General features: G+C 49.9%; 6 protein-coding genes across 6 annotated transcripts; 2 read left to right on the top strand and 4 right to left on the bottom strand.

The window, feature by feature from the left end:
* Nucleotides 1–1,978: 1,978 nt before the first annotated feature.
* Nucleotides 1,979–3,197, top strand: ALT_7789 (Zn(II)2Cys6 transcription factor domain-containing protein; the record flags this gene model as incomplete). Its single annotated transcript, XM_033562311.1, has 3 exons — nt 1,979–2,182; nt 2,260–2,357; nt 2,477–3,197. The coding sequence occupies 3 exons, from the start codon at nt 1,979–1,981 to the stop codon at nt 3,195–3,197; spliced, it is 1,023 nt and encodes a 340-aa protein (XP_033418202.1).
* Nucleotides 3,198–4,019: 822 nt separating this feature from the next.
* ALT_7790 (J domain-containing protein) lies at nt 4,020–6,449 on the bottom strand (the record flags this gene model as incomplete). Its single annotated transcript, XM_033562310.1, has 6 exons — nt 4,020–4,177; nt 4,244–5,182; nt 5,244–5,898; nt 5,980–6,206; nt 6,270–6,354; nt 6,420–6,449. 6 exons carry the CDS (start codon nt 6,447–6,449, stop codon nt 4,020–4,022), a joined length of 2,094 nt encoding a protein of 697 aa, XP_033418201.1.
* A 1,351-nt stretch (nt 6,450–7,800) lies between these two features.
* On the bottom strand, nt 7,801–8,148 carry ALT_7791 (uncharacterized protein; the record flags this gene model as incomplete). The annotated part of the gene is made up of 1 exon (XM_033562309.2): nt 7,801–8,148. The coding sequence occupies one exon, from the start codon at nt 8,146–8,148 to the stop codon at nt 7,801–7,803; it is 348 nt and encodes a 115-aa protein (XP_033418200.2).
* Nucleotides 8,149–9,605: 1,457 nt separating this feature from the next.
* Nucleotides 9,606–11,190, bottom strand: ALT_7792 (aminopeptidase P family protein; the record flags this gene model as incomplete). The annotated part of the gene is made up of 2 exons (XM_033562308.1): nt 9,606–10,987; nt 11,094–11,190. The coding sequence occupies 2 exons, from the start codon at nt 11,188–11,190 to the stop codon at nt 9,606–9,608; spliced, it is 1,479 nt and encodes a 492-aa protein (XP_033418199.1).
* Nucleotides 11,191–11,900: 710 nt separating this feature from the next.
* On the top strand, nt 11,901–13,555 carry ALT_7793 (SSH4 family protein; the record flags this gene model as incomplete). Its single annotated transcript, XM_033562307.2, has 3 exons — nt 11,901–12,354; nt 12,413–12,718; nt 12,792–13,555. 3 exons carry the CDS (start codon nt 11,901–11,903, stop codon nt 13,553–13,555), a joined length of 1,524 nt encoding a protein of 507 aa, XP_033418198.1.
* A 653-nt stretch (nt 13,556–14,208) lies between these two features.
* ALT_7794 (DUF4246 domain-containing protein) lies at nt 14,209–16,267 on the bottom strand (the record flags this gene model as incomplete). Its single annotated transcript, XM_033562306.1, has 5 exons — nt 14,209–14,781; nt 14,881–15,888; nt 15,942–16,020; nt 16,072–16,121; nt 16,175–16,267. 5 exons carry the CDS (start codon nt 16,265–16,267, stop codon nt 14,209–14,211), a joined length of 1,803 nt encoding a protein of 600 aa, XP_033418197.1.
* Nucleotides 16,268–18,056: the final 1,789 nt, after the last annotated feature.

Consider the following 18,056-nt stretch of genomic DNA (forward strand, 5'->3'; position numbering starts at 1 on the left):
AAGCATACAACCCCATTTCTTCTCCCCGTGCGTCTCAATGTGGGAAACTCTTCTTCTATCGGTCTTGGATTGTCTTAGGTAAGGCCATCGCTTACACGCTGTTGCTTGTAGTGAAGGGAAATTGAGGTTGGGCAATGGGTACACTACGTACGGAGTACTCCTGCTGTATCTCCCCTGACCTTAATCATCCGTCTTAAGAGAGGGGTAAGGACCGGGTGAGATCAGACCTGAAAACCATCTACAGAGTCCTGCTGCTTCAGTCAATTTCTTTTGCTGCCGGTTCTGAATGGTCGTCTTGAGATTTGCTTTCATCAATCTGCACGGGCGATTTACTGATCAGCAAGATCATCTGGGCATCAAGCAAGGTGTGCTTATGCCACCTTGTCAATTTCCTTATCACCAGGAGCATTTGATAGCATTTCGGACGTGTCAGTCGCTGCGATGCACGGTACTTTCCTAACAAGCCCATGCATTACAGAGTGATATGCGGTCTTAGCATGCCGCCCCGCCCCTCCGCACCTTTTCAGTCGAATCAGGGCTTGGCCGGCTGAGGCTGCTCATGCACATCAACTTTTGTCATCACTAGGACAATCCCTGGTTCTGCTTCATTTTATATTTTTGCTTTTCATCAGGTATCATTTTCTACCAGTCATTACCGACTGTTTGACTCGATATTGCCCGTAATGTGATGTGCTTGTTGTCCTTCGTCCTCCTGGCACATTTACTCATCACACAACAGCGAGAAATGTCACTGCCTGGTCCCGGTTATTGTCCATGCACTTAATTTGCCAAACCCAATACCCTCTGTCCTGGCTGACATCGTTGGGGCTATGGATGTCCCACTTACAAGTATCTCGCTAGTGCAATCGGTGGCACAGCTCACAGAACTTTGTCCAGGGATGTGAACTATCCGCCCAACTTGATGCAGGCTGCGACATTGACTACACGCAAACCATACCACGAAGATTGGATAACGTTGGATTAGCTACTATACCTCCTTGGCATGACACTGGACTCAGGCGAAGGCACGCGCCCATTGACTGCATACATACCGATGGACAGGGTGTGACGATGGCGATTGGGGACTGCGCTGGCCAGCCAGTCACCAATGACAGTGGTTAAAATCACCGATAGGCGTCTATCATTGCCTCACCGTCTCGAATCAACCTTTGCTCCTGCGGCACGAGCTCTCTGGTGTGACTGACCTATTTTTTTTTTTTTTTTTTTGGAGCCATATTACCCCCAAGGTATGTGTCACCGCTTGGAAAGCTGAAGGGAAGCAGATGAGGATTGTGCACTTATGCAACAGGGCAGGCATTACCTGTCGCTGACATTTCGCCGCAAAATGGTCAGATGGTGATCCTGACCCTGGTCTTCTGCGCTTCGCTGCCCAAATGACAAGGGTTTTATCCCGCCAGTGCCGACTCACAATGCTATGTTTACTGCCCCTTTTGCCATGACCGGCTCGGACCGTCTTTGGCTCGTTATGACGGATGAATTTTACCAGGATACCAGACTGGCAACGAGTTCAACGAACACAAGGCTAGGCGGCCAGTTGCCGCCATGAGGGCCCCTGGTGTATGTATCTAACACAGCCACAGCGCTGTTAGGGACGTCGAGCGACCCGTGCCGGTCAACATCATGATTGATCATTTTCCACGTCATCAGCAACATCTATGCGGTGTACATCAGGGTGGGGGACTCGTATGCGGGGCCTATTACCGTTCGTATGTTTCTTCTGTCGGACATTGTCGCGATATGTATAATGACCGCGGGCGCTCTCAGCCTCCCTTGCTCTTCTTTGACCGTCGCCGTTTGTCGCGTTCATATGCCCCACCTTCCTCCTTCACCGTCTCTAATACTGTTTCAATGATTAGTCAGGAGTAGCAATTGAGCTCACTGTCTTGTCAAAGCGACACGCGATCCACTGCTTGGTTCGAACCGCACAATAGTTCTCACAGCAGTTGCAATCAGCTAAATGTCACGGCAACCGAAGCTCTGTCCTAAGTCGCACATACCGGGCTATCCAAATGCGTTCTGTGATCTCGCAGCGTTGGCGTCATTATCACAGCCGGATCCTCGATCTGGGTCAGGCGAGGAGAAGTCGGAACAGCGACTCTTTCGAGTCAAGCGAAAGCATGTCCTGAAAGCTTGCGATCGTTGTAGGGTCAAGAAGACCAAGGTTGGTTGCCCGAGAAGACACTAAGGACGATGTTTTTTCCAGAACTGAGGACGCTCAATCATGCTGACCTGTAATAGTGTGATGGAAAGCAGCCATGCAACCGTTGCTCGGCGCATAACCACCCCTGCCTCTTCCGAGAGAGGAAGGCCACACAGACGAAAGTCTACTCCCGAGGGTGAGACTGTTTCAACTACTTCCTCACGCTTTCCTCTCACGCTTATTGCTTTGCCTTCTCTCGGTGTTGGTTGATTTGTAAGGGAATTGAGTCTGACAAGTCTTACCTGCCTGCAACAGATTCGTTGAGATGCTCGAATCGCATCACTCACTTGTCGTCAAGGCGTTGCAGAAACTCTACAAACTCTCCTTGAACAAGGAGGGATTCCCTGGAGAGCCTCTTCCCGAAGCTTCTGATGGATACCCCCTGACGCACGCTATCTTGGATCGGTTGGGACTGATCAAGCAGGCTGAGGAGAACCCTGAAGACAGCAACGAAGACTCGGAAGATCTACAGTATTTGCGCTTGTTGTCCACTTCGGCTGAATGCAGCGCAACGACAGACCCCTCTCCAGAACCAGCTACTCCGCCTGAGCCATCGTCCAGCAACTGCAGTCCCGTCGACCTCTCCCCTGTAGGGACTGGGTGGAAGTGGAATTTCCCTTCAATTCAGACAGTCCGCCCAGAGCATTATCATAGCTATTCGAGCCAGGATTTTGCTGGGCTGCCGCTGTCTCGGACCAACAATCTCGCTGGTGATACTGCATGTCTGGGCACAACAGCAACTGCGCTCGGCCATAACCATCCGTACCTTTACTATCTAGATACTTGTAACGCGGATGCCAAAGAACCGCTTGACTCTTGCGTGACTGCCGGGCCTAGTTTTCAACAACCTGCGTCCGCCACCGAGATGCCTGTTAGTATGCTTGGGGGCTTCGATGTCCACCTGCAAGAGCAGCAGCCTATTCATCCGCCTATTCATCCCCCTCTTGTTCCAGGCTGGTCGTATTCACGCGATTAGCACGTCTGTTCGGGGTCATCGGAGCCAACAATTCCTCCTCCCCTTCCGATCCCCCTTGTTTGATCTATACGGCATTGTTCTCCCTCCACATTCCCTAGATGACCTTGACGTCCATAGCCTATCCTCCTCTCATACTTTTCCTCTTGTCCTCATGCCCCGTCCCCGTCTCTCGGTGCTCACCATTGTCATGGCCTATGCCGTCGTTATCGCTTAGTTTTTAGAGGCCCTGAGATACCATCATCAGATATCCAAATGCAGTTCGTTTTTGTCTAAGTGAGCAGGGAATATTCCAGGCTGACGACCTGCCTGTTGAGCATCATATCACCGCTTTTTGCTCCGAGATATGTCTTACAAAAGGACACATTCATACACTGGTCATCTCGTCCTGAGTCGGGATGTGACTTGCTGCGGGGTGGAGCCTTCCGAGCTATCAGCCCGAGAACTCATAAAGATGCCCGATTGTATTGTTGGCTGAGAACGTTCGACCTTCAACATCAAAAAGTTCAAATTGACACCTTGAGAACTAACAAACAGTATATGAAGTATGAGAAAGTTTGATACGACTCCAGATTAAATGCAAATCTAACATGTACAATACAGGAAATAACTCCAGGAGCAGACAGACCATGGACGAGCGTATTGCGGGGATAGATATTTAGAAAAGAAAAAGAAACAAAGACGCTACATGGCCCAATGAGGCAACATGGACGCAATCCGAGGCTTATATTGACTGAGTGTATCATTCCTGCGGAGAAGTCACGGGTGGTTCTCCGCTTTTATTGCACTTGAATGTCCCTTCTGGACTGTCAGGACAAGACTCCCTTAATCATCAACATCAGTTTCTGTGTTTGTGTCGCTGGTATCTCCCGCATCGCCATCAGTATCACTCTCCTCCTCGCTAGACTCATCAGAGGGCTTCCGTGCCTTCTTCTTGGGCGGTTGGCCGGTCTTCAGGGCCTGCATCTGGCCAGCAATAGAATCTATCATCGAGATTTGGTTAGTGACTGGACTTGACAATGCAGAAAGATAAACGCAATAGAACGTACCTTCATCGGGCTCGCTGATGTCGTCTTCTTCCTCGAGAGCAGCCGCCTTGGCTGGATCGTCGACATGTAGCGTGATGTCCAGCTTTGTGTCGAGACCCAGATAGCTGTCACACATCATGTGCATGACAAAGGTGAAGTCTCCTACCTGAGGAGGAGCCTGGAACTGCATCTTGAGTGTTTGGACGTTGAAGGTGGGCTTTCCTGCCTCGTCGAACAGGGGCTTATCGAAGGTGGTGAAGGTAAATGGAGGCACGGCCATCTTGCCTTGCTTGGCATCGGCCAGGAAAATGTGCCAGCGAGGAGAGTGGTCGCGAGCCAGGTAGGGTGCGTGAGCGAGAGGGGGCTGGATAGTCTCAATCTTGTTCTCGACCTGTTGGCCGTTGACGGTCTTGGTAGGTCTGTTCTTGGGGGGCTTTCGGCCCATGAGAGCGTCGAGGTCGTCCTCATCTGGGTCAACGTCTTCCAGTTCGGAGGGGTTCACTTCGGGGATGTTGGTGGAGCCCGGAGGGATGAACCGGGCTTTCACGACCAGTTGCACCAGACTGCTTGGGGTAATGACCTTCTCTCCCATGACCTTAAAGAAGGCCCTGGAGACTTCAAGAACGGGTAGTTGCTTGGCGACGGACACGGCTGTTGAATACTGCTTCTCGGACAGGAGACCAGCACCGACGGTCAGGCTGCGCCGCTTGTCTTCGGGCAAGCTCATGAACTTCTGCACGGTGTAATGATCCTTGGCATCTACGCCTTCAATAGCTTTGATGACTCCGTTGTTGAAGTATGGCAGTTGCAACAGTGGCGACGAGCCCGGAGCAACAGCTTGGATCAGATGCTGGGATGCGCGGAAGGAGCCGAGAATAGGATGAAGGTTACCGAAGGCGAGGGAAATGGCGGTAAATGCTTCGTTCAGAGAGAGGGCAATTGGAGCAGCCTCGTATTTCTCTGAAAAGAAAGTATTCGTTAGCGGACTGATTTTCAGACATGCAGAAAGGCCATATCTTACCTCCATTCAGCGTAGCATCCTCCAAGTCAATCCTGCCCAAATAAGCCCACAGTAATGCGAGTGCCTTCCGCCGGGTGGAATCGTCCATTTGTGACAGAGCCTTCCGCGTCTCAGGTGTCAGTATCGAGCCTTCAGCCAAAACCTTCTTCTCAAGTTTCGCAAGTCCAGCTTCCGCGTGGGAGCCCTTGAGCATGTCCTTGAACTCCACACCCGCAGACAGCGCATTGATGATACCGCCATCGGTGATGTCTTCCTTGTATTCCCGAAAGATGTTGCCGGCGCTTGCGACTAGGACTTTCTCCTTGGTGTAGCGCTGAGATCCATACCACCACTTTCCGACGATATAAGGCAGCAGAACACCGAGCAGAGCTCCGTAGACCAACAGGACGTATTTCCCATTTCCTTCTGAAACGATGAGCTTCGGGAGAGCAATACCGATGCTGAAACTCTGTTTGCCATCGGGATGACCGTATTGAATGTAGTTATTCCGCACTTCTTCATCTGTCAGCGCTTTGTAGGCTTTGGTCAGCTCAACGAAGCGCTCGTTGAGAGTCTCGATGGTCTCGTTCTTAGAGGGATCAGGACGGATTTTGTCGGGATGGTATATGAGAGAAAGACGCTTGTAGTGTCTGGAGATGGCTTTTTCATCCGCGCTCTAGATAAGGGAAGCAAGTTAGCGATCGCTCGCACTCTTCGCTTTTGCGAAACATTTACCAGGGTGGAACTTATTTCATACCCTTGAGATACCCAGAATTTCATATGGATCCCAGATCTTGGGTGCGGTTCTCGCAGTGACGACGATCAAATAGGCCATCCATGCCATGATGGCATAGCCTGCGATGACGGTCACTATGCGCTTGATACGGCGTTCCTTGCGCAGGCGTTTGCGCTTCTGTGCTTCGATGAGATCGCCATGTTCTGGCTTGTAATCTGATTGTATCCGGGGGGCGGTATTCTCGAGCTCTGATCACAAGAGTCAGTCATTCATGGCTTTCTTGACGCTTCCAATCTACTTCTGCGACTCACCCTTGCTCGGTTTGAGAAGGTTGTATGTGAGAGGGAGAGTGACGAGGCCGGTAAGAGTCAGGATGAAGAACGGGAAAAATTGCCCCTAGACAGATGATAAGTATCAGAAGGGCAAGGACAGAAGCATGGATTTGAGGCAAAAGTCTCTACCTGTTCATCATAATTGTAATCTGTAGACATGGCGACGGTATTTCACTGCGGACACGGTTGCCCTCAGTGACGCTGGGGTATTAGAGCTAGCAAAAGAAGGCAAGCTTTGAGAGAGAGATCTCTCATGGAAGATGATATCTGTCGTCAAACCAAGTCAAGATATTTTCTCCAGGAGCATGGTCTCCTAAAAGATAAAACAAAGGAGTGGAAAGGACAAAGGAAAATGCTGTCCAGTATGCAACATCCCAATTACCATATCATAGCGATGGCTCAACTTGTGATTGACCGTGTCCTTTACGGGGAGGGTATCCAACACCGCCTTCCTCATACGGCTTAGCTGGACCCTCAATAACCACAAGGCTGTTCATTCATCATCGAACGTTAACTTACAACTCCAATGATGATCATAACGATGCTGACGCCGTGATTAAAAAATGTCTATCTATCGAGACTTGAGATGAGAAAGAAAATCCACGTGGTCTTGTTTTCTATTGTATCCTATTGTACAGAAAGTACTTGGCTCTATTGTTCACAAACATACTGACATACTGACATCGCAGTTGTCATTACTCAATGGACGACTCAGTCCTGACCTCTATTTCTGCCTAACGAGCCTCGATAACTAGTTTGTCCTGTGCAATAGCACTATAATAAATGCAGGACCTAGTCCTCCGATTTTCGGTCTGTGGAGGTGGATAGTCGCGCTGCCCTCTCAAAAACTGACGTGACAGGTAAATCCCATACACTGTTGAGTGCAGTGTAAACTGCAGACAACTTGTGATTCACGAGTTGTTTGTCGGGTGGAAATGAGAAATGTGACCATCCGCGGCAAGCTTGTTTACGGGGAACTCAAGCATCAACAACCATTCGAAGGTCGGACGCGAATTCAACCCGCGAAAACAAGCCGACCTGGCAGGTCACCCAGTTTTCTCGATATGAGCGTTGTCACATCGCGTGGGAGTATTCTGAACCAGGATTCACATGGCCAAGTGTTTGGTAGACCAATCCAATACCCGTGTGATCAACTGTACTCCCAAGGGAACAGGTGAACGGGCATCTTCATTGCTGCAAGTCATGACTTGGGGGTTCCATGTAAACTGGTGTCCTCGCCAGTTGGGAAGGGGTTTGGCGCTTGTATTGTGTGTTGTGTCCTGATCGTGGCGTTCGATAGGGGTCGATCGTTCATCGGTTTGAAATTTTATTTCAGCTTTTTGGCTTCTCCGTCGCAATGCCCGGATGAGAACAGAAAATCGAAACCAGCGATACGAGGCCGGTTGGTTTGTTGGTGCGTCACCCAGGTAGCAGCTTCAAGGAGTGTGGTCTATTGCGGGATTGAGAGTCAGAATGGTTCAGAAGAAGAAAGCTTGTCAAGGAAGATAACTCACGGGTCGATATAATCGAGACCACCAAAGTACTCCAGCATGCGATAGCAGAGGTCTACATCGTCACCCGGTTCACCTCCAAAAAGACGATACTGCTCTGCCTCCAGCGGCGACTTGCGCTCACGCAGCTGCCCCCCCGAATACCCATGATGCCAAGTCGGGGCGAAGGGAATCGAGAAGCGGTCCAGTGAACTGCAGGCGGCCCTGGACTTGCTCACACAGTATGCAGAGGGAACATTTGAGCTGAAGAAATTTGTAGAGGGCGGAGAAGAATCGGATGACTCAACTCTGGAGCTGCGGTTCCGAGATCTTGGGCGTGTTCGACGTCTGTTATGTCTCTGTCCCATTCTCGAGAGGGAATTGGCGAGGACGATGTTCAAAACGAAGGACAGAAGAAGTATATTTTTTTCGTTTCACTTTTTGAACTCCTCTCCTGTTGATGTGGGTGATAGTAAAAGGATAGGCGGACTGGATATATAAGAGAACGAGTAAACAACTTTACTTTTAGAGAATCAGCAAGAGGGGAGTGACCATCACCCCTGGGAAGGATGAGATGAGGTGAGGAAAAGAAAAGGAAAAGAAAACAAAAGATCGGAAGATCCAATATGATATACAAAAGACGCACAGGATATATAAAGCCAAGGTAGGCATAGCTCTGATGATGAGCTGGTGCTGTGGTGTGACTCACTACGGCCCAATCCGGTAATCCATCAGAGATCACGTCAGGGATAGGCCGATGAGGATACGCCATCCTCCTCTAAGTCTGCACGGCTGCCGGAGTGAAAACTCATCGTCCCGAAATCGGATCCACCTTGACGAAGATCCACTAAGCAAAGTCTAGAAGGTTGTAAAGCAGGGGTACCTAATTGTGAAAATTTATGGTGACAGATGGACTAATCAGCATGAAGAATTGCGCGAAGATCCCGAATCATCGACGGTATAGGAAGATGATGCCTAACTATGGAGTCATATTCTGAACACATTGAGCAATTTTGTCCAACTACCAGCCATTGAGTATTCGATGCCAGGAATGATGTAAAAACAGTTTGCCCGGTTCTGTCCGACTGTAGATTCAAGTTGTAGTCTAATTTGACTGGAGAAGGTTAATCAACTCGTTGTATAATTTTGCCATGCCTGCAGGATTAAAGAGTGAGCTCAGGAGAGACCTGGAGGAATCCTCTCATGTTCTACAGACAGTCTGAAACAAGAAGCTCGATGATTCATGACCTCACCCGATCCACAGAAAATTTTCTTTATTTTTAATATAGATATCGTTTCTCCTCCCCCTTTACTAGAAAAGGTGGTATGACTCCGACAGAGAAAAGGGGATAATTCGGAAAGTCGGAGCAAGACAGAAAAAAACTCCGCTACCGTATGCGCCAAATAATGCCATGCCAACTCGCCAATTCGCAATACTAATGCCAATGAGAGTGGCAAATCTGATCATGCCGTACGGTCCGACTATTTTTCATGGAAAGGTTATATCATTGCGAGGGAAATTACCTGGACTGGGCATGCGTGATTTCTCATCCTATCCGAACCTCCGTCATGCTTGGTTTGTTCACTTGAGTAGTGTGTAGTGAAACAGGCTGGTTGGAAACTTCCGTATGTTCATGCTACTCCAGACCCATTCCATCAGTAAGCTCCCATTACAATAGGTATTAGGTGGTCCCAGTCCCAGAAGGCTGGTTCTAGGCCCTTGTGTGCTGTTTCGACAATGATGAAACCACGATGACAATGAAAATGTGTCCATCCATGACCCAGCAGACCGTCCTTCATCAGAAGCTGAAATTAGAAATCCGGACTAATTGTCGATCCCCCGACGGATGATCTCTAGCATCTCCTCCCCTTTGGGAGCTGTAGTCAGGTTTTCGTGCCCAGAGCTGGTCACCAAAATATCGTCCTCAATGCGCACACCACCCACGGGAATGTATTTCTCGGCCTCGTCAAAGTTTATATACTTTGCAAATGGCAGCTTCCGTGCATTCGCCAGAGCCAGTCGGGAAAAGTAGATGCCGGGCTCGACTGTGACCACCATACCTTCCTCCAATAATGGTGCGGAAAGTGTACAGGGACAATGGCTCATAGACGGCACCAATGTCGAGCTGTAGTATTCCTTGTCCCCGTCCAAAGCCGTGAGCCGTTTCGCAGACACGTCATGCACTTCGAGTCCGACGTGATGGCCCAACCCGTGCGGGAAAAAGACGGTCGATGCCCCGGACTCGCGAATCTCTTCTACCGAGCCGCCCTTGAGGATGCCTAGTCGCATCAACCCTTCAATTGCAATCACGTGCGCCAGGACCTGTAGGTCTAGAAATCGCACGCCTTTCTGTATACGCTTGATGCATTCTTCTTGCATCTCTTCTACCAACTGGTAGATGTCCCTGGCCCGCGCTGTGGGCCAGTCGGCGGCCAGGGGAAAGGTTCGGGTTACGTCACTGGCGTAGCAGTTCCACTCGGCACCTGCGTCCAGACAGACCAGCTGTCTTCCTTGAAGCGGTTCATTATTCTTCACGTAGTGAAGAACGGCCGCATTTTCCCCTGACCCAGCGATGATCTCATATGCTTGGTTCTTCGCTCCATGGGAGATGCACGTGTCCAGGAAAAGACCTTCGATCTCTGCCTCTGTTGACATTCGGAGAACATTTTCGAGTACCTTGCGATGAGCCAAAGCAGATACTCTGTTCGCTTCTCGAATCATCCGAATCTCATGCTCATCCTTGATGCCCCGGGCTGCGTCCATGGCGGGTAACAGCGATTCCTCATCTAAGCGAAGTTCGTCCGACAACACTTGGGGCTTCTGGGTATCATGAAGTATATATAACAGACTCGTCTTGTTGTAGTTATCCACCCATCGCTGGATGTCACCCTTGAGAGATGCATAGTACCGCACTTGATCGACATCGTACCGTTCCTGAGCTTCTTTCACTGTCAAAGTCGGACCCATCCATATGGCCCGGTGCAAGTCGAAATCGGGCACATAGAGCGTCAAGAGATCATTCTTGATATCATATGTCAGATAGCAGTCCGCCTCATCAACCCCGCTAAGGTAGTAGAAGTATCGCCTTTGCCGGAACGGACGCGGCTGATCTGAATCTCCCCAGTTGATTGTAGGCTGACCAACAAGGTAAATCAGACCAGCCGAGACACCAAGCTTCGCAGCCACTGTTCGAGCATGTTGTTTTGCTGGAGGCCGTCAGCTTTTCGACCGGGACGGACCCAAGCCCTGAGAAACACACTTTGAAGAGGGAGAGAGCGGGATGGAATCCAGGAGATTGAGCACCCTACGAACCTGGATATTTATCGCAGTCATTGCTGGTCAGGGTAATGCGGATATCAAGGGCATCAACAGCACTGATAACGATATCTGACCGCCCCGAGCCACGCATCTTCGCAATAGCTAACAGAAGGACGAAAGGGAGCAAAAAGTCTCAAAAGGTATCAAAAGGTAGTGAGTGTCTGAGGCCGCTAAAAAGCAGGAAGGCAAGGAGCCGCGACGATCAAGGGCTAGCATCGGCGATGCAATGAAGGAGACTCCCTCTTGGGCATGAGATGTCTGTCCATCAATAGTGCCGCCGATTGATGTAGGAGGTATTATACTTACCGTAAGTTACCGATCACAGGCATACGACAGGCAGACACAATCCATCCCTGCTCAGAGAACCCTGCATTTTTCAGCTCAAAGTCAAGGACAATTTGGGCTCAATATGTAGTATGAAGAGACTATTCGCATGGTTGAAATGTTATCTAAACATGGATCAGTGTAGGAGACTATCTGATCCTGGTTGATTTGCTGCATTTACTCCGAATGCATCTTGTCTGCCCCGGAAGCGGCATTCTGTTGATCGTCTTGACCTTGTTCGTAACTTACATACAGACAGCAAATGACGCCCCAGCTGGGCGCTCGCTCTCGTTCTCTCTAATTCGACTTGGACTTCCATTTCTCTTCCAACCTTTTCTCCAGTTCCTTGCTCTCGTCTCATCTTCTCTTTCGCACATTTTGCGTGTCTATTTCATCTTCTGTAATTAATTCTGTCTTCCTTATCTGAACATCATAAGTATCGAAGCCAGTCGACTCTGCAGCGTCGGTCAATGAACGATGCGGGGATCTGAGGCATCGGGGCCTGGTGCTATCTTTGGTGCTCCCTCGACTCTTACCACCTCCGTGATAAGAAACCCGACGTCGTTCCTATCGAGCTCGACTCCTCTCCCGTCTACAGACGCAGATGTCGTCGCCCAAAATGTCGAACATGTCCTATTGTCATTAACGTCGCAGAACGATGGCGGCCTGGTTGGCGTCAGTGGCAACTCATCCGGTTCGACCGGCAAGGGTATCTTGATCGGCGTCCTGTCTGCTTTTGGCTCTGCGACTGTTGCCGTCCTCGTTCTCGCTGTCTTTTTCTTCTTCAAGTACACTCGACGTGGCCGGATTTTTCTTGACCGTATTGGGCGCCCGGGCGAATTTGACGATGAGCAGGCGTTTGCGCGCGAGGAGGCGGAGGCCTTGGAGGTTATGGACGATATGTCGCGATCGGAATATATGAGAGCGAAGTGTGAGTTTATGGGACTATCCACCGGCTACGTATCAATGCTAATTGTGACGATTGGCAGCGTTCGTGGAGGCCAATCCGCCCGAGTCGATGCAGACCGACATTTCGTTATCTCAGTTCCTTGCGATACAGGAGAAGGGTGTCTCGGCATGGGAATTCCAACCAGAGTTGGAAATTGCCAACTGCTTCGTCGAAGGCCGAACGGAAATCGAGTTCTATGATTCGGAATGTAGTGTGCAGACCAACTTGCCTGTTCCTAAGCAGAATGACGTCTATTACTGGGAAGCGAAGATATACGAGAAGCCAGAAAGCACTCTCATCAGCATTGGCATGACCACAAAACCGTATCCATTATTTCGACTCCCAGGTATGTCAATGTCCGAATATTCGTCGCTAGTTCTCCCGCATTCCTGTTGCTAACACAATTTCTCCCTTGCCAGGCTTCCATAAAACTTCTGTTGCGTACTTATCAACAGGTCACCGCCGATATAATCAGCCATTCTCGGCGACGCCCTATGGCCCTGCTTTAGCGCAAGGCGATGTGGTGGGCGTAGGGTACCGACCACGGTCCGGCACAATCTTCTTCACTCGCAACGGCAAGAAATTAGAGGATGTGGTCCATGGGGCTAAGACACAGAATTTCTTCCCGACTGTCGGTGCCAATGGTCCTTGCACCGTGCATGTGAACTTTGGCCAGATGGGATTTGTTTTCATCGAAGCCAACGTTAAGAAATGGGGCCTGGCTCCCATGACAGGCAGCCTGGCTCCTCCGCCGCCGTATGGAAGCGAGCAGGGCAGCATCCTTCTTGAGTCCGGTCGCGAGAGTGCTGCTCAGATCTCTCAGCGGGTCTATCAGGATGCAAGGACAAACTCGACCGTCAGGATCCCGCCCTCTCGTAGCCCGGGCCCGGTCCGATCACCAACGGATATTTCCCTCGCTCCACTTGCGCATATCCCTTCTCACGAAGACGTCGGTGAAGGCTCGAGTCATGCCAACACCATTGCTGACGAACAAACTCCCTTATTGAACACAAGCGACCTTGATCAGGTTCCGCCTCCCGAGTACTCGAGCCCGGATGGCAGTCGAAGAGGTAGTGACATTACAGGGGACCTGCCAAATCAGAACTCACCGCCGATACCGAGTTACGACGCCGCTGTGGGCAATCAAGCTGACAATACCTCGAGGCCGGACGGCGATCACTGATTGCGTTACTACCTGTCTTTTTGCCTACGCTAATGCATCATTCCCTTTCCTCCGAAAGCGCTCTGTCTATTTACCCTCATATTCTGTGTATACCTCCTTGCCATCTGTCTTACTGTCAAACTTAGCGGGCCCGGTCTGGCGTTTCAATGGGCGGATCATTCTATGACTGGATTTCTATGGGTTATGCCACCTTGATTTGCTGGCAATGATATGAAGTTACGTGTATAGGGATTGGAAATACTTTCGTTCTCTGTTTATGGTTCGCTTTTCACCTCAATAAGTCATAGGGCCGTCACATGGACTTGGTTGTATTTTCCGTTCAGTGCGAGCTGAATGTAGACCCGTAAGCTCCCGTATGTCCTTGCAATATCTCACATAGCTGCAATCAGCCATGCCTCGAAGCGATACCTGGCGTCTATATTAGTGGCTGCCTAATCCCAGGGGTCTATTTCCAAAGTGAAGCAGAGGCATTCTGCCAAGTCCATCGATTTCCAAGCTATCAAGCAGCTGTTATCCCAATAACACTTATCACTCCAACTGTACCTTCTTCGACGGGAATACTGCGCAACGGGTACTTGATCGAAGCAAGCTCCTCAGCTCGTGTCTTTCAAGCCGCTAGAATGGCATCTAATAAGCATAGAGATTAGGGGGATTCAAAACCGCCACGTCTCCAGCTTTTCAGTCTGCTCCCTCGTGATACGATCACGCTCTCTCATGAGGTTAAGTCTGAGTTCGCGGGCTTCTTCTATGGTGAGAGGGTATGATTCAAGGTAATCCAGCACCATATCCTGCAGCTCTACTGGGAGCCCCCTTCTGAGCCAGAGCATCTCTTCGAATATTGAAGCCATCCCACCAGTCTGCCTGCTGGGGTGGCACGTTGGCCGTTGAGATGATACGCACATAAGGGTCGACGGATGCAATACCAGTGACTTGCAATGGCCCGGTTTACCCGGATCGACGAGATGAACGGGAGCGAGGCTGGTTTGGAAAATGTTTGGGAAGGTCACAAGACGGCCTCCGTGGCAGGAGACTTGGCCCAGTTCCACGATCTGCTTTTCTTCCTCGTTGCACCCGAAGACCTGTGGCAGCCAGGGGAGGCCGAATCCCTTGTCGAAGTAATTCTCGTGCAGCCAGTCCAGTGAAAGCCTCTGGCGGAAGGAGAGTATCGGAGTGGTGACATTCTCGCAAGAATAGTTGTATATGGCTGTTGCGCAGATGTGCTCATTCTGGGATTATTATCAACATGAATGTTCTTGCTTTGTGCATATCGTGCAGCGTGTCATGGGACAGATGGCGAAAAGACAAGTTGAGGAAATAAATCTTACCAATAGTCCTTGGAAATGCCAGGGAGTCCCGGTGTATCTTGGCGTCTCGGGTGTCAACTCGATATTCGCTAGTTTCACAATGACCTGCAATCCTCTGGCACGGAATGTGGTTTGAAGATCAATGGGGTTCTCGCTTCTTAGTCGATCTAGCCAGAGACTAATGGGCCCGGTCTCTGGAGGCTTAACAGGACGAGACTTCTCTCTTTCCCAGAGACGGTCATAGATATCCTCAAAATCACTCAGACTCCCAAGCTCCAGCACTTCGCGCAGCGAGTTGGAGCTCGGCAGGTATTCAATTCGCTCAAATTTGATCCTATTTCGGCGATGTAGTCGCTCGGTTCTCAAAGCCGTCAAACTCATGTTCCAGAGAGGAATGACTTCTGTGATGATCCGTTCGAGTGTATCGTAAAGCGGACCATGGTGATCTGGGCGCAGATTGTTGATGTAGGACGCAATACGGCAGCCCTCAGTAGTATCTCTGAACTTGATCTCACATGGCAGCCACTGGTAATCGAGACTATATGCAGTGAACAAGTCAAGGAATTCATGCTTGGTTCTGGTTCTGCCATTATTGATTAGGCTGAAGGGGTCGTGCTCTTCCCACTTCACCTCCAGGGCCTTGGCCCTCCCCGAATGGGAAAAATAGTCATCAAGTCCGATCACTCTGTCTGGGAGTACTTGACTACGACTATAAGCGAGCGCGAACAACGACGGATCGACCAAGTTGACGATCTGTCCTCCCGACCCGCGCTCATAGTCCTTGTCATGCTCAGCAATGTTCTCCAGAGGCTCCACAGCCGCCTGGAGGGCAAGCTTGATATCTTCAGTGACAGCAATGTCGGATTTGACGACGCCTCCGTCCAACGCAGTGACCATCCCCTTTTTGAGAAATATTTCAGCCTTGAACTTAACTTCCTCGATGACCCAATCCACCATCTCGGGGCTAAGGCCGTTATAGATGTCGAGGAACTTCTGGCGCCATTCTCTAGCGCAATTCTCATCAAAGACCTGATCTAGTTTCAGCATGTCTCTGGGGGCAGAACTTGAGCCGCGACTCTCACCCTTTTCTCCCAACCTGGCTCATCTGTGATTTTGTTCATGACGTGCACCATAGTGATTTCCCAGAGAGTCTTTTCAGAGCTGAGACCTATTAGTGGTCGAAGGCGTCCTATCCTTGGCTTGAGAACTTACGTGCAGCGCTCAGTTATGTTTGAGGGGTGCAAAGCTATGCGAAATTGGTCCTGCGGGTTTGAACCATCAGAAACATCCTCCTAGGTATGGAGACGACTCTTACCCGGTGTTCATGGAACAAGGATATAGAGAGACCTGGTAGCATAAGCGGATCCGACTGAATTCCCGACAATGGGCCTTCCTCCAAGTTCTCCATGTCGAATGTGGAGGATCGAGATGCAATGTATACTGTTCATCCTCCTAGAGAAGGGACAAAGTAGAGAGCACAGAACAAAGTATGGCAGTACAGCCTGGCGTCGGTTCAATGGTGGGCCTGCGCTGAGATATTTGCATGCATTGGTGCGCAACTCGTCCCAGGTGTATTCCATTGTATGGTGTTTGGTGGATATGTAGTATCCCTATTCACATGTTCCTGCAAGCCTGTGCAGTTCTTCCATCAAAGCTGGTTCTGAGGAGTGGTATGATCATGAAGGCTTGGTGTCTAGTGTCCATGCAGACTCCTTCTCAAAGGACATTTCTAATTTTAAAGAATCGGACAATAATGCAGAGATTCTGCATCATTCAAAACAGTGGAAGGATTGTAAAGCAAGAACTGGCGATTCCAGAGAACCAAGCTGCAAGGCAGGAATTGGTAATGAACGACCTCAGGCGCCCACTCTGCTTTATAGCAACAATTTGCTATGTAGATATTTACTACCTACACTTGTATCTATGGTAGAAGGTAGACGTGATTATTCAGTCCACCAGCAGGAAATGATCTCCACCAGATCTCAGCAGTCAAACTCAAAGGTACCAATCAGCAGCATCTTGACCCCACAGATACCCAACATGTTATGTTTACAATAGGCACCTCATTTGAGTGGTAACGTCATTCCAGTCTGTCTGTCTATCAGGTCGCCGACTATAAATCCTCTGCATACATTCTTGAAAAAAAATGGCTCCTGTACTACTGGTTGTACGGTGGTGTTTTTTCCCTTTCGAACAAGATGGTACCATTAACTGATGAACAGCTAGGAAGTCTGGAATGGTTGAGCTTCTCATCGACGTGACCTCGGACCGTCGACCACCTGAAACTTCGTCCTTCACATCTCTTGTCTGCAGCCGGTTTCTTGCCAACAGACGGTCACTTCCTTCATCGTATTGCTTCTAGAAAAGGTTTGCAGATGGGAACTATTCTCCAGCTATCTCTTCATCTTCATTTTATCTCATATTGAGTTGCAGATCCCTCTCCAGACCCATCGCAATCAGAGTCATCCATGGTCGGTCGGCCTTATCGCCGACCTCGCCCAGCCACTCAAAAAGGCCCGCTAGTGTGATCCTTGAGAAGAGACTCGAGCAGTTAGTTTGATGGTGTCGGTCCATTTGGACGACTGCCCGCCATTCAAAATTCTGACTGGAATTTTTCTGTGGCGGTGGACACGCGCGGACCTTGCAGCTCCGTGGACGAGAGAAAACAATCACATTGTGTGTGCTCGGATCTGAGCTCTAGTTGGATTGCTGGGTACTGTCGCCAATTAAAGAGCCGTCTGGGTTTCAACCCGCCATTCTGGAATCGCATCCCTACGATCTGGACATCATCTGTTGGCTGGGATACGAGTCTGGGCAAAGGCTCTCATAACCCCGTACTGCTCCAAAAAAAAAAATAAGAGAGTCCAGGTTCTGGGACACCTCCTGCTCTGCAGCCAGCCGGTTCCTACCAGGGATCCCACAGAACAGTCACGCGCGTCGCTTACTCACATACTGCACCCCGAAACTTGCGGGTGACACGAAACTTTTGTTTTGCGGCCCTCGTTCTTGTCTATTCCGAGTTGTGGAGTAGGAGTTCTGATAGAGGGTGCTTATGACGCATACGGAGCTGGTTGTAGGCAATCACATAAGACTTCGCATTTGCTCGGTTTCTGCATCCACTCTCCTCGTCGAGAGTACTGAGACATTGCCCATCTCGGGGCTTGAATTTACGAAACAGAGCATCGTTTTGTGAGCTG

This window comes from Aspergillus lentulus, assembly GCF_001445615.1.
Source record: "Aspergillus lentulus DNA, contig: Alt16, strain: IFM 54703, whole genome shotgun sequence".
Classification (NCBI taxonomy): Eukaryota; Fungi; Ascomycota; class Eurotiomycetes; order Eurotiales; family Aspergillaceae; genus Aspergillus; species Aspergillus lentulus.